This window comes from Punica granatum, chromosome 1 (assembly GCF_007655135.1).
Source record: "Punica granatum isolate Tunisia-2019 chromosome 1, ASM765513v2, whole genome shotgun sequence".
Taxonomy (NCBI): domain Eukaryota; kingdom Viridiplantae; phylum Streptophyta; class Magnoliopsida; order Myrtales; family Lythraceae; genus Punica; species Punica granatum.
This window is the reverse complement of record NC_045127.1, coordinates 8,708,372-8,720,730: the sequence shown is the minus strand read 5'-3', so window position 1 is coordinate 8,720,730 and position 12,359 is coordinate 8,708,372. Positions and strand designations below refer to the sequence as shown.

Below are 12,359 nucleotides of genomic sequence, written 5' to 3'. Positions count from 1 at the left end.
CGTATTAACCTTAACTAATGCAATGCATTGGTCAAATGACCATTGGCACAAGTAACACTCATACCCCTTCAATGCAACTCCACCTATAATTTTCCATCAAACACAATTGACTATTTATATATATATATGTATATATATATATATATATTAAAACTTCAATTCCGTATTTAGACGTAAATTACACCAAGTACCAAACATATAAACACATTGAATTTGCAATCTAAATTTCTCAACCGTAGCTCTAATGTAGCCTTTAGCGCAATGACTAGCCTGTATGGTTAGCTTATTAAATTTCTATCTACGTAAGTGATTTGATCCTATGTTCATTTGCTTATGAAAAGAAATTGTAATTAGTCCTTCGGCATGAAGACTATTTAATATGTTGAATTGATGATCACTTTACCAAATGACCTTCTCGAACAGTTTCCTTCAGAAATCCAGTTTAATTTTTAGAGCGATAATGTCATCTAATATCATTATACTAAACCTCTTTCTTATATATTTCCAATATAATTAAGAGAGGGAACCCAGCTTAATTTTTATAACAATTATGTCATCTAATATCATTACAGTAAACCTCTTTCTTATATATTTCCTAACGTATTTCAGACTATCGACCATGTATTACAATGGAATGATATTTGCACTTAATGAAGGCATCTTTTTTTGGTTTTCTTGTCCTGGCATATCATGCAATATATTCCGTATACAACAGAAATATCTTTTCATGAAGTCGTCATCGAGCCAAGGGGGAACCTTAGATTTGGAAGAACCTCGGGAACTATCTATACGTGTAGACAGTTACATCTATGCGGTCGATAGCTTGATTTGGTAGGCGACACCGAACATGACATCATAAGGTGATCGTGATTCCAATATGACCCCAAAAGTAAATCAAAACTCTCGCCGTCTTGCAGGCAAATTAATCGTGTTTGGTATCAACTAGCACAACAAAAAGGAAGTAGATCGTTGAATAATTGTTTCACTAGGCATTCAAGTATAGTTAATTGATTGAGCAGGTGGCGACAATGAAGAAAACAATAATTGAGTTTGATTCATGGATTCGGGTTAGACCAATTTATGGGGTTTTCGAGTTCTAATTTATGAATATGTTTTTGGCATATGCAATCACGAGGATGCTTATACTCCTCCATAATAAGATAATTACTTTTCTTTATTTGTAGATGAAAAGAAGAAAGATGGGTATAACTCAACATTATCATCATTTCGGACTAAAATCCCGAAAACTCAATCTAATCCCCCCGTGAGTCGATTCAATAGTAGGCCCTTATGTCCAACTTAACACATTCATGTGCATATTATTTTCATACTAGAGTCCTAAAATTTCAATTAAATCTGTCAACGAGCCGTATGCCGAACCAAACAAGTTCCCCGGAACGGTATCTCATTATTTTCCAACAAACTGATTCTTAATACTTCTACTGGAGAGGAGCAAACTCATTTTACTATCTAAAACAATTTCACAAGCATGTTACATCATCCCAAGATGTAGCTTGACTAATTATAGAATTTCAATAGAAAATGTAATAAAAATTTATCACGATAAAAAGAAGAAATCTTAGCTTTATCCCATTTGGGGCAAATGCGGAGTTGACCCGAAATAATGAATGGTGGAAGATTTTAATACCGTGCCGTGACCGCACTTCCGTAATAATTTCTTCTTCTTTTTTTTGGAAAAGAAATTATATATTTTTCTGTCGTAATTTTTCTCAACCATGCGGACAAGAAGAGGGGAAAGCGTGAGTAGAGACGGGCGGCGTTGGCTTTGAAAAATTCAGCCTTTGGTGGGGCCCATAGGGATTATGATGTGGGAGTTTCAATGTGAGGCTTTAATTGGGATTCATGGAGAAGGGGACAAATGAGAGATGATGGAGATCCTTTTATTTTTCTTTTGTTCTTCTTAATAGGTAAGAAGTAGATGGAGACTTGGTATCAAATATCAATCAACCACCTCTTCCATAAGATCATATATATCCATCAAACCCAACAAATATACAAACAACTAATGAAAAAAATGTCCACTCCCTTTCATAAAGAAATACAAAATTCACCTATCTAATTGCATATATAGATGTAAATGGTACGACATATACGATAGATAGTACACGTGAATACATATCTAAATAGATGTTTATACGTTCGAGACATCTAGGGCGGTCCGCCCAATTTTATATATATATATATATATATATATATATATATATATATATGTTTCAAACATAATGTAAATTGGGCTATCCATAAAGCACTATCAATTATGCTAGAAGAAAGCCCAATCCAAAGTGCTTAAACCCAAAAAGGGCCTAATCCATTGAGTCATGGGTATGAACAAGGATGGGTTTGATATGCACAACGCTTTTCACGGCCCAATGCTTTCCTTCACCAAACCCCAACCTCCTCGCCCCCCTTCTTCCCCTTTTTTTGCTACTTCATTTTTTTTTTCTCATGCGTTTTTAATTTGGATACATGATTATTGAAAATTACCAGTGAATAAATCGATAAACTACCCCGTATCCAAAAAAATTAACCTTTTAGATGGACGATTGTGATTATTTTAAAATCTGATATGGTATTAAAAGGAAGGTTCGAGATACCATACACGCATTTAACCCATTTAATGGAATTCCATGTAATAGGTTTTCAAACCTATTTCAACCTATTAGTGAATAAATTTATATAAGTCACGCCATACTTAATAATGTTAATATATATTAGATAAGACAATTGTGATCATCTTATATCTGGCAAAAATAAAGGAGTACCACATGCCTAGAAAAGGAAAACGGGGACATAAGGCCATCATATTTTGAAACGTTCTCCATCGATTTAGTTACTCAAGTAACACATCAATAAAAAACTTTAGGGAAAAGTACAAAAATCACATTGTGGTTTGAGCTTGAGATAAATTACACCATGTGATTTTTCTAAAGACAAATAACACCATGTGATTCCCTTCGTAAGACATAATGAACCTCATTGTTAATTTTTTTTATCACTTTTGGTCCTTAAACTTTTCTTTTTACTATTATTATTCTCAAATTTTTAACTTTTTTATTTTAATTTTGGTCCTAAAATTCGGAAAAAAATGGGAAGGGGCCAAAAAAAAAAAAGGATGGGTTTGATATGCACAACGCTTTCACAGCCCAGTGCTTTCCTTCATCCCCCACCCCCTTTTTTCTTTGCTGCTTCATTTTTTTTTTCATGCGTTTTTAATTTGAATACATGATTGGAAATTACCAGTGAATAAACCAATAAATTACACTCTATCCAACAAAATTAACCATTTAGATAAATGATTGTGATTATCTTAAAATCTCTTATGGCATCAAAATGAAGGTTTGAGATGCCATACATGCATTTAACCCATTTAATAAAATTCCACGCGATAACGTTTTGTATAAGGAAAATAATGTTTCGTATAAAATATCAGTCGTTCTTCCACGTAGTTGACCGATTATTTTATAAGAAACGTTATTTCCATTATACGAAACCTTATTTTTGAGTACGAAAACATTTAGTATAGGGACTTGCGACTACTAAACTTAAGAATTTCCCCTATAGAAGTTGAGAATGCCGTATAGAAGTGGCATGTGTACCGTACTAGATAAGATCATTGCGTCCATTCATTTTGTGATGATGAAAGAAAAAAAAAGGGGAAAAAAGTTATTTTTGGTCCTCAATGTTTGGTCACTTTTCATTTTCATCCTAAACCTTATTTTTTTTGTTCATTTTCGTCCCAAACGTTACAATTTTTGTTCTGTTTGGTCCTACATTACTTTTTCCATCCAAAAGTAACTTTTCTTAATAAAAATCATTTTCGGAAATAAAAATAATAATAAAAAAATGAAAAAAAATAAATTTTACAACAAAATGGAGCTGGTTCCCACCGCCACCGCCATCGCCACCCCCAACCCAACCCCTGAAACTTCTTTGGTGGCGCCCCCACTGCCACCTCCACCCCGCGCGCCTTCTTGTCCAGCCCCCTCTAGCATTGACGGAAACTCCCTCTCGTATATTGCCGTTGCGGCACCACTACTCGTGAGGTTCTCTGGAAACACGTAATCACTGATCGAGTTCTCTGTTTCGCTCCCTTGAAACTTGAATTCAAAGAATCTGTGGACTTTAGCGATTTTAGCTTGTCTTTCTTCCATTATAGAAGTGATTTCATCTGATTACTCAATGAGTTGTTTTGAATTATGGAGAATTTGATGATGGGAGATCTTTATATGATCAAGATCAAGGCATGTGGCTGTGCAGATAAGACATGAAAGCACCCAGAGAGTCTCGAGTTGCCAAGCCTCTTCATTCAACTGGGCTTTCTGGGTTTTTCTTCTGGTAAAGGTACGGAGCCTTACTCCGCCGCCATCGATCAAAGATTTCGACGAATCGGGGTTGTTCGGATTTTTCGCTTGGAAACACTCGATCAATCAACTGCAAGTAATAATCAACAGTCAATTGACATTATCATCAGAATTATCAACGAAAGAGGATAGATGACAATGCGATCCACGGTTGGATCCCGCTTCGGAGAGGGGCCTCGAGCAACCACGCCCCTCCAATCTGAGGTCGTCAACAAACTCAGTGGTTGCTGGCGACCTCGAGGGGGCAGTCGTGGCCGCCGCTCCGGCGAGGTCGCCGTTGACCTAGCCGGGGCAGGGGGCTGCCGGCAGGCCCTCACCACCCCTCTCCCTCCTGTTGGCCGTTGAATTTCTTTCTTTTTTACTATTTTAAATTTTCGTTATTATTTTTCCATTTTTGAAAATAATTTTTATGAAGAAAAGTTTGTTTTGGATGGAAAAGGTGACGGTAGGACCAAACAGTACAAAAGACGTCACGTTTAGGATGAAGTTGAACAAGAAATAAGGTCGAGGACGAAAACAAAATGGTAATCTGAGAGCCAAAAATGATTTTTTCTCCAAAAAAAAAAATGCTAATGCTAAACGACCTCAATTTGAAAGATGCTTCTGACGCTCTCTTTCCTAGAAATAATTCTAAATATTCTATGTTCACCATGTCGTAGTATATCCGGAAAATAATTTAAATGTTGATTGCTAAGTAAATAAAAAATAAATAAAATAATTATGATGTTACTAGTACATGAAATTTTTTTAATTGGTTGGAAACGTGGACGTACTAAGGCAATGTTTGATCATCGGGTTAGGAATAAGGATATCGATGGGATGATCTCACAGATCATCATAATTTAATGCTTAGTGTAGTCTATGGTTTGGGATTGGGTTAAAAAGAAAAATTTCCTACATGTCCAATAGTTTTTATTTATGCCAAAATATGCCCAATAGTTTATTTAATACTTTTACATAAAAATTTGAAAAAAAGAAAAAGAATTAACATCGAAGATCAAAGCTTGAGAGGGAAATGGGAGGTGGCATGCCTGACGTCGCCAACGACCAACTTGATGAGGGCGCTGGCGACTCCAGAGGTCGTCGGCGACCTCAACTGGTGCAATGGCATCACCAGGAAAAAAAAAATTGCAAACTAGAGAGAGAGTATATCAGATCTGTGGTGACTTGACACCTGCTATCACCATTCAATCAAGGTCGCTGGTGATCATATATAATATGTATTGAGTAATTACTAAAGAGTCCCGCATAAAGTGTTGAATGTATTCCTCATGTCTTGCCATAACCAAACTCCTGTAGATCACTTTCCTTGGAAATCGGAAGGATGAAGTGAGAAGGCTTTAGCCAATGCAACCAAAATCTCAATATGGTATCTATGTCGTGAACCACGTTCGGACTAATAAATATTCTTTTGACACTATTGAACGATATATGCGTTGTTACCCTAATAACAAGTACGCTAACAAGTCGAATAGAAGAAAATATTAAGTGGTTGTCATTCAGTAAGATGGCATGAATGAATTCTAATCTAATATCAAGTAAAATTGAAAATAAAAATAAGTTTTACGGGCTCCATAGGATAATGCATGACACATCAATCGGAAGTTGCATGCCACAATGTTCGTATTACTTTTTTTGGTACATCGCGTTTTCACGTGTTATCACCAAAAGGAAAAGAATCGCTCTCTTGCTTCCATCTGTATAAATACCAAATTGGAGTAGCATGGTTTTCTCAGGGCCATTAACCATGGACCCTTGTCGAACTTACCGGACAGTCGAGAAATCATTCCAGCATATGTCTATGAAGCCTATGAGGAGCAATCCTTTTACAGGACATCAATAGAGGAGGAGGAGGAGACATTCACTTCGAGTCGAAAAGTTGGACCTGCCTCCTTAGAAAATGGAGCTAAAGAAAGCATTCGGAAAAGTGAGAAAATTCAAAGAGCAGTTTGGGTACTGTCCAAATACTGCTTATCTATTAGGTACAATTCCTACAATTATCGTCAATGTTCCAAATAGAAAAGGACTTCTCCTTTGACAACCAAAAGGGGAAGGAAGAACTTGGGGAGAGTTAGGCAGCAGAAGTCTAAGCTGAGCCACCTCGATCAGCGGCTGCTGAGCACAAGCCTATCCTGCTAGTAAGTCGTGGTAGAACGAACTTGGTCAGGGCTCCCACGGCCTCGATCGAGACAGGTCGTCCGGTAACATCACAGAACTAAAAGATAATTAATTATATTTTTGACACAAAAAGCTATGATGACGTTTATGCTTCAGCAGAAATCTTTGATAAAGAGGGGCGCATGCCTTGGCTGCAATCATTAGTGGAAAATGGGCATGGCTTGCTGTTCTCTGGTAGTTGGGAAGGGAAGGGAGTAGTCTTCAGTGTAGATGTATACTATAAGTAAGAAAGTGGGCACAGACTTTAAATAACAAATCTTTTTTATCCCTAATCATTTCATAGTGACTTGCCACAAATTCCCATTTCTTGTCAATTCTCTCTGGCAAGCCCATCGCCTCCTGAAATTAGAAGGGAAGCAATGATCAGAACCATTTCATCTCCAACTGCCACGGCTTCGGTGTTCCTCGCAGTCCTCGTATTCCTGACATGCCTCTCGTCCGAAGCCGAACCAAACCTCCTCAACTCCTCGGACCTCCCGCTCGTCCCGGACCTCCCTCTCGTCCCGGATCTCCCTCTCGTCCCGGAAATCCTGGAATTCCTCGACCAGAGGCTCGCGGTGATCTACCCGGTGATCCAAGCCTTCAAGTCCATCATCACCTTGGACCCGCTAGGAATCACAAAGACATGGCAGGGCCCGGACATCTGCAATTACCAAGGCTTCTACTGCGACAGCCCGCCAGACAATAATTCCGCAACCACCTTGGCTTCCATTGATTTCAATGGTTTCCAGCTCTTTGCTCCGACCCTCGAGGGGTTCCTTGATCAGCTCCCCGACCTTGCCCTCTTCCATGCAAATTCCAACAACTTTGGGGGCATGATTCCCTCTAGCATCGCGAAGCTCCCTTACCTGTACGAGCTCGACTTAAGCAATAACAGATTTTCTGGGCCATTTCCTAGTGTGCTATTAGGAATGCCAGATCTCACTTTCCTGGATCTTCGGTTCAATTCCTTCACCGGATCAGTGCCGCCCCAGATATTCGCCCAGAACCTCGACGTGCTCTTCCTCAACAATAACGACTTCGACCAGAGGCTGCCTGATGACATAGGGAGCAATCACGTTCTCTACCTTACGTTAGCAAACAACAAGTTCACGGGCCCTATTCCTAGGAGCATTTCCAGGGCCCTGTCCAGCTTAACCGAAGTGCTGTTCCTGAACAACCAGTTTACAGGTTGCATTCCATACGAGATCGGGTTACTAAATGAGGCGGTAGTGCTCGATATTGGGTACAATCGTCTAACGGGTCCTTTACCAGCCTCTCTGGCTTGCCTTGACAAGGCGGAACAACTGAATTTCGCCGGGAACTCCCTCCACGGGATTGTCCCTGAGGTGATATGCTGGCTTGGAATTGGGAAGAACCTGATGAACTTCTCCCTGTCGAATAATTACTTCACTAATGTGGGACCGTGGTGTAGGGCCCTGATCGAGAGAGGGATACTCGACGTGAGGAACAACTGCATCCCCAATCTCCCGTCACAGAGGCCTGTATCTGAGTGCGCAGGGTTCTTCTCACGTTCGAGATTTTTGTGTCCTCGGATATGGACTTACAACTATGTACCATGCAGTCGTCCTCATCCCAGTTCATCAGATGTTCCATTGATTCCTGGGAGTGCTCCTACTCCTTGAAACTTAGAAACTCCATTTTTTTTTTGTATGTAAGAAGAGACTTTGTGGTCATGTCGGGACTAATCGAATTTCCAATGTTACGCTAAAATGCAATGGCATGTCAATACCGTTACCACAAAGTCCTAACGCATTACATGACCATTCGTGCCGAACGATTTCTTCAACGTTTCATTGTCAAGATGGACAATATTTCTTCACGTTGTTGAAAATCATTACCGCATTCTTAGGAAAATCAAGCACTTACGTACTCATCGAATCATGATATCTACAAAATTGTCAAAAGGACATGCATATAAAAACATAACCGTTAATTGTCTGTAAGATAGAGATTTTATAATCGTATTGAATATTAAATGACGAATCGAATTTCCGATGCTACACTTGCAATGGCACATCAATACCGTTGCCAAAACAGTCCTAATCCACACCATGACCATTCGTGCCCTATGATTTCTTTGTCAACATTTCCTGTTGTTGAAAATGAACCCTACCAAATTCTTAGGAAAATCGAGCACTTCCGTATACATCGAATCATGATATGGGCAAAATTGTCAAGAGGATCTGCATATAAAAACAGAACTGTTAATGTAGATCAATTCCCAAGGCATTCCATTATTTACTTCCTGCTAAATAGCAACATGTATTATATGTGCTAATGATATAAATTATATATCATTTATCAGTTCACAAGAATTTTTAAAGATGCACTAAGCAGTCACTGCCCACTGAAGAAACCTACGAACTTCTGGAACAACTAATACCATCACACGACAAAATTGTCGAACATAATAATAAAGTATAAGGTCTTTCTAAAATTACTCGAACTCACGGTAATACGTATTAGTATTTTCATTTTAAGTATTTAGTACTTCAGTTCAAGTGTCTGGTATTTTTAGTACTCATGATTAGTATAAGTGTTTATTATTTTTGCTTTCGCTTTAAGTGTTTAGTATTTTTATTCAAATATAAATAGTAAAAATATTAAAAACTTGAACTGAAATACTAAATTCTTGAACTAATATACCAAATATATTATGATCACTCAAAATCACATTAGAATTTTCCTACCGTATAATAGGATAAAGAGTCAATCATATGGTAGTGCCCTAGGAAAGTTGGAACCATTACAATATTATCAATGGTCCCATTCTATTATTATTATTATTATTATTATTATTTTTCCCTTTGGGTTTTAGTGGGCGGAGAAGAGATCAGGTGGGAAACAAAGGAACATTCTTTACTGCAGCTGACTTGGAACTCGGTGGAGTAGCATGCCTCCTTTCTCAGCACCACGTCCCTGATCATAATGTGCTATCATATCGCGAATGTGCTGTCATATCACGAATGTATTATGAGCATGAGGATGCAACACTCGAGCGCCATACTGTAACCATTAATTCACATTTTATATGATGACGAGCCTATTCTTCAAAACTCACAAGATTTGTAGTTGCACATATGTTCAAGGCTAATTTTTGAAAATTCTCGTATATATATGCTTTAATAACAGATCTATAGCTGTGATGAAAGGCCATCCATGTACACTCCATTCAAGCATATATAATTGAGCGTCCTAGGCAAGTGGATAGACCAGTCAAGACATATGTAAGCAGTGATAATCGCAATTTCCTTGGTTCACATTGGCTATTGCGAAGGGCTAATGGGATAATATATCCAAGGGCCTAATCTCATTGGTATATAGGAAATTCGGCTCCACTAACCCGTTCCATTAAGTTAGTAACATCGCCGGCTGCTATATATATAGGGGTCCAGCTCATCTTTCCATACTTCCATTGCATTTTAAATGTGGAAGACATCCTTAGTAATCAAAGTGGCTCTCTTTGAATCTCTTTAATGTTTCGTTTGGTTTCGCAGTTAAAATCACAAAAATTTTAACTTTAACTTTAACTCAACACACTGCACAATAAAAATACACATTTCCCAAGTAAAAAATTTTAACTTTAACTTTAACTCAACACACTACACAATCGTTTGTCATTTTTCACAATCAAAATCAAAATTACTTTAACTCTGAAACCAAACGCACCATAAGTTTCTTTATTCGGAAGTGTTTCTTTATCGTCCATTTATGGCTTCAAGAAGGTTCTTAATGCTATGGTGCGACTTAAGGTTATTTAAATTGACGAAAAGTAATGAAGAACATGAATCATTGCTCAACTTGGAATATGTATACGTTGATTTGGGCCGAAAAGACATCAATCAACCTTTTTCTTGTTGCTATTCTGACTTCAGGTCGGTGTTTCGGACAAATGGATTGCAGTTTGCCGTGTCATCGCTATCACCTGGAGCATGAACATATCTGTTAATCAATCAACAGCCTGAGTTTCACGGAGGTCTGATCGGTAGCACTGGCTCGGAACATCTCAAGTCACGAGTAGTACGGATTCTGATCAGTACAGATGTCGAAGATCATTTGAAACAAAGCGCCAACCCTTTCAGGTACCACCATTCTTGTGACATGGTGTGTCCTATCATAATTGATCATCTGATATATCAATCATCAATGACATATTTATACATATATTTCCATACTTGATAGGATAAATAGTAGGTATCTCTATCTCCAAATGCGATGACGAAGTATATGAAGTCTCTTCTCTCCATAAGTTGTACTATAATATAGAGTATATATGAGGGTCCAATGGAAATTCTAATGCCTCCATCAGGGGCCCTACCTCCGGTTTACATATCCAGTTAAATTTTGGCAAGATGCTCTGAGCCGCTTTCTTTATTTTTCGCATAATAATCCACCACTATTTTTCTTCAAATTCAATAATATAATAATTATTATTTTATCTTTTTTCCATTTAATAATACTTCCTCGCTCATATTTTTTCATAATCATTTTTAAACATATATTTTTTAATAATAAATTTCATATCTACTTTCACACACACATATATATATACACATACATCAATATATTTTTCAGCACTTACAATCATTGCATAAAATCAAATTGAGTTGAATTAATTATTCAACTCGAAAACCAAACGCAAACCAAATTATCTAATAGGACTACTTATGTCTCTTTATTCATTGTTAGGATCCTTGTTTGTTTTTCGGATAATAATCCAACTCTATTCTTCCCCAAATTCAACAATATAATAATTACTATTTTATCTTTTTCTTTCATTTAATAATATATTATTACTCATACTTTTTCCTAAAAATTTTTAAACTTTAAATTAATAATACTTTCTCCCTCATACTTTTTTCTAACCATTTTTAAAATCAATTTTTAATAATAAATTTCCTATCTACTTTTACATCTATACATACATACACATACATACATACATACATACATATATATATATATTCCCATACTTCAATATATTTGTCAATACTTATAATCATTATACAAAATCAAATTGAGTTGGATCATTTATCCAACTTGAAAACCAAATGCAAGCTTTTTTCTTTTTCTTTTTCTTTTTTCGGTGTGTACCTTAGTATCCAGTAGCTCTACGTTCTCGACTAATCCACTTGGAGCTGAGTCAGTCCACGAAGAGGTAAAACTCTCCCAATCAAGAATTTTCCATTCACAAGACTCGAACCCAAAACCTTACTTAAGGGGTACAAGCGTCGAACTATTTGAATCAACCCTTATTTATTAGGATTTGTATTTCACTATATTACAATCATGAATCCCGTGTAACCAAAAAAGAGTACGTGCCTAATGATCCATTGGAGTTCACTTATATGCCTTTCTGGGCCTACTTCTTACAGAGGCTGGCAGGACAGTGGACAACCCTATTAGGAAACTGCGAGATTCCTGGAGAGGCCCTAAATGAAGGCGCCATTGAGCTCCAAATTTCAACCATCCAATCCGATCACCTGAAAAGACACGAACATCACTTACGTGAGATCAGATTATTAAAGCAGAAAGAGTTTGCTAAAATGATCCAGCCATTGATGTTATAAGCCCCCACGACCGAATTCAGTAACCATGGTCCAAGAAGAGCCCACTACATTTCCGGTGAAGCTCCTAGCCGAGAGTCTCAAAGTGTTGTACTCCTCACTGGCTACTGGATGCATCGGCGATTGCAAAGAAGAAATGGCGGGCCAGGCCACGCCGGGGACTGCACTGATGTGGAGCAGCACTCTTGGCTGCAGAGATGATGCCATGCTGATGATGGGGATCTCCAGC

At 37.7% G+C, this 12,359-nt stretch overlaps 1 protein-coding gene across 1 annotated transcript; it reads left to right on the top strand.

The window, feature by feature from the left end:
- Positions 1-6,707: 6,707 nt before the first annotated feature.
- LOC116194651 (uncharacterized protein At4g06744) lies at positions 6,708-8,349 on the top strand. The gene has a single exon (XM_031523515.1). The coding sequence runs from the start codon at positions 6,920-6,922 to the stop codon at positions 8,183-8,185; it is 1,266 nt and encodes a 421-aa protein (XP_031379375.1). The 5' UTR covers positions 6,708-6,919; the 3' UTR covers positions 8,186-8,349.
- The last annotated feature ends 4,010 nt before the right edge of the window (positions 8,350-12,359 follow it).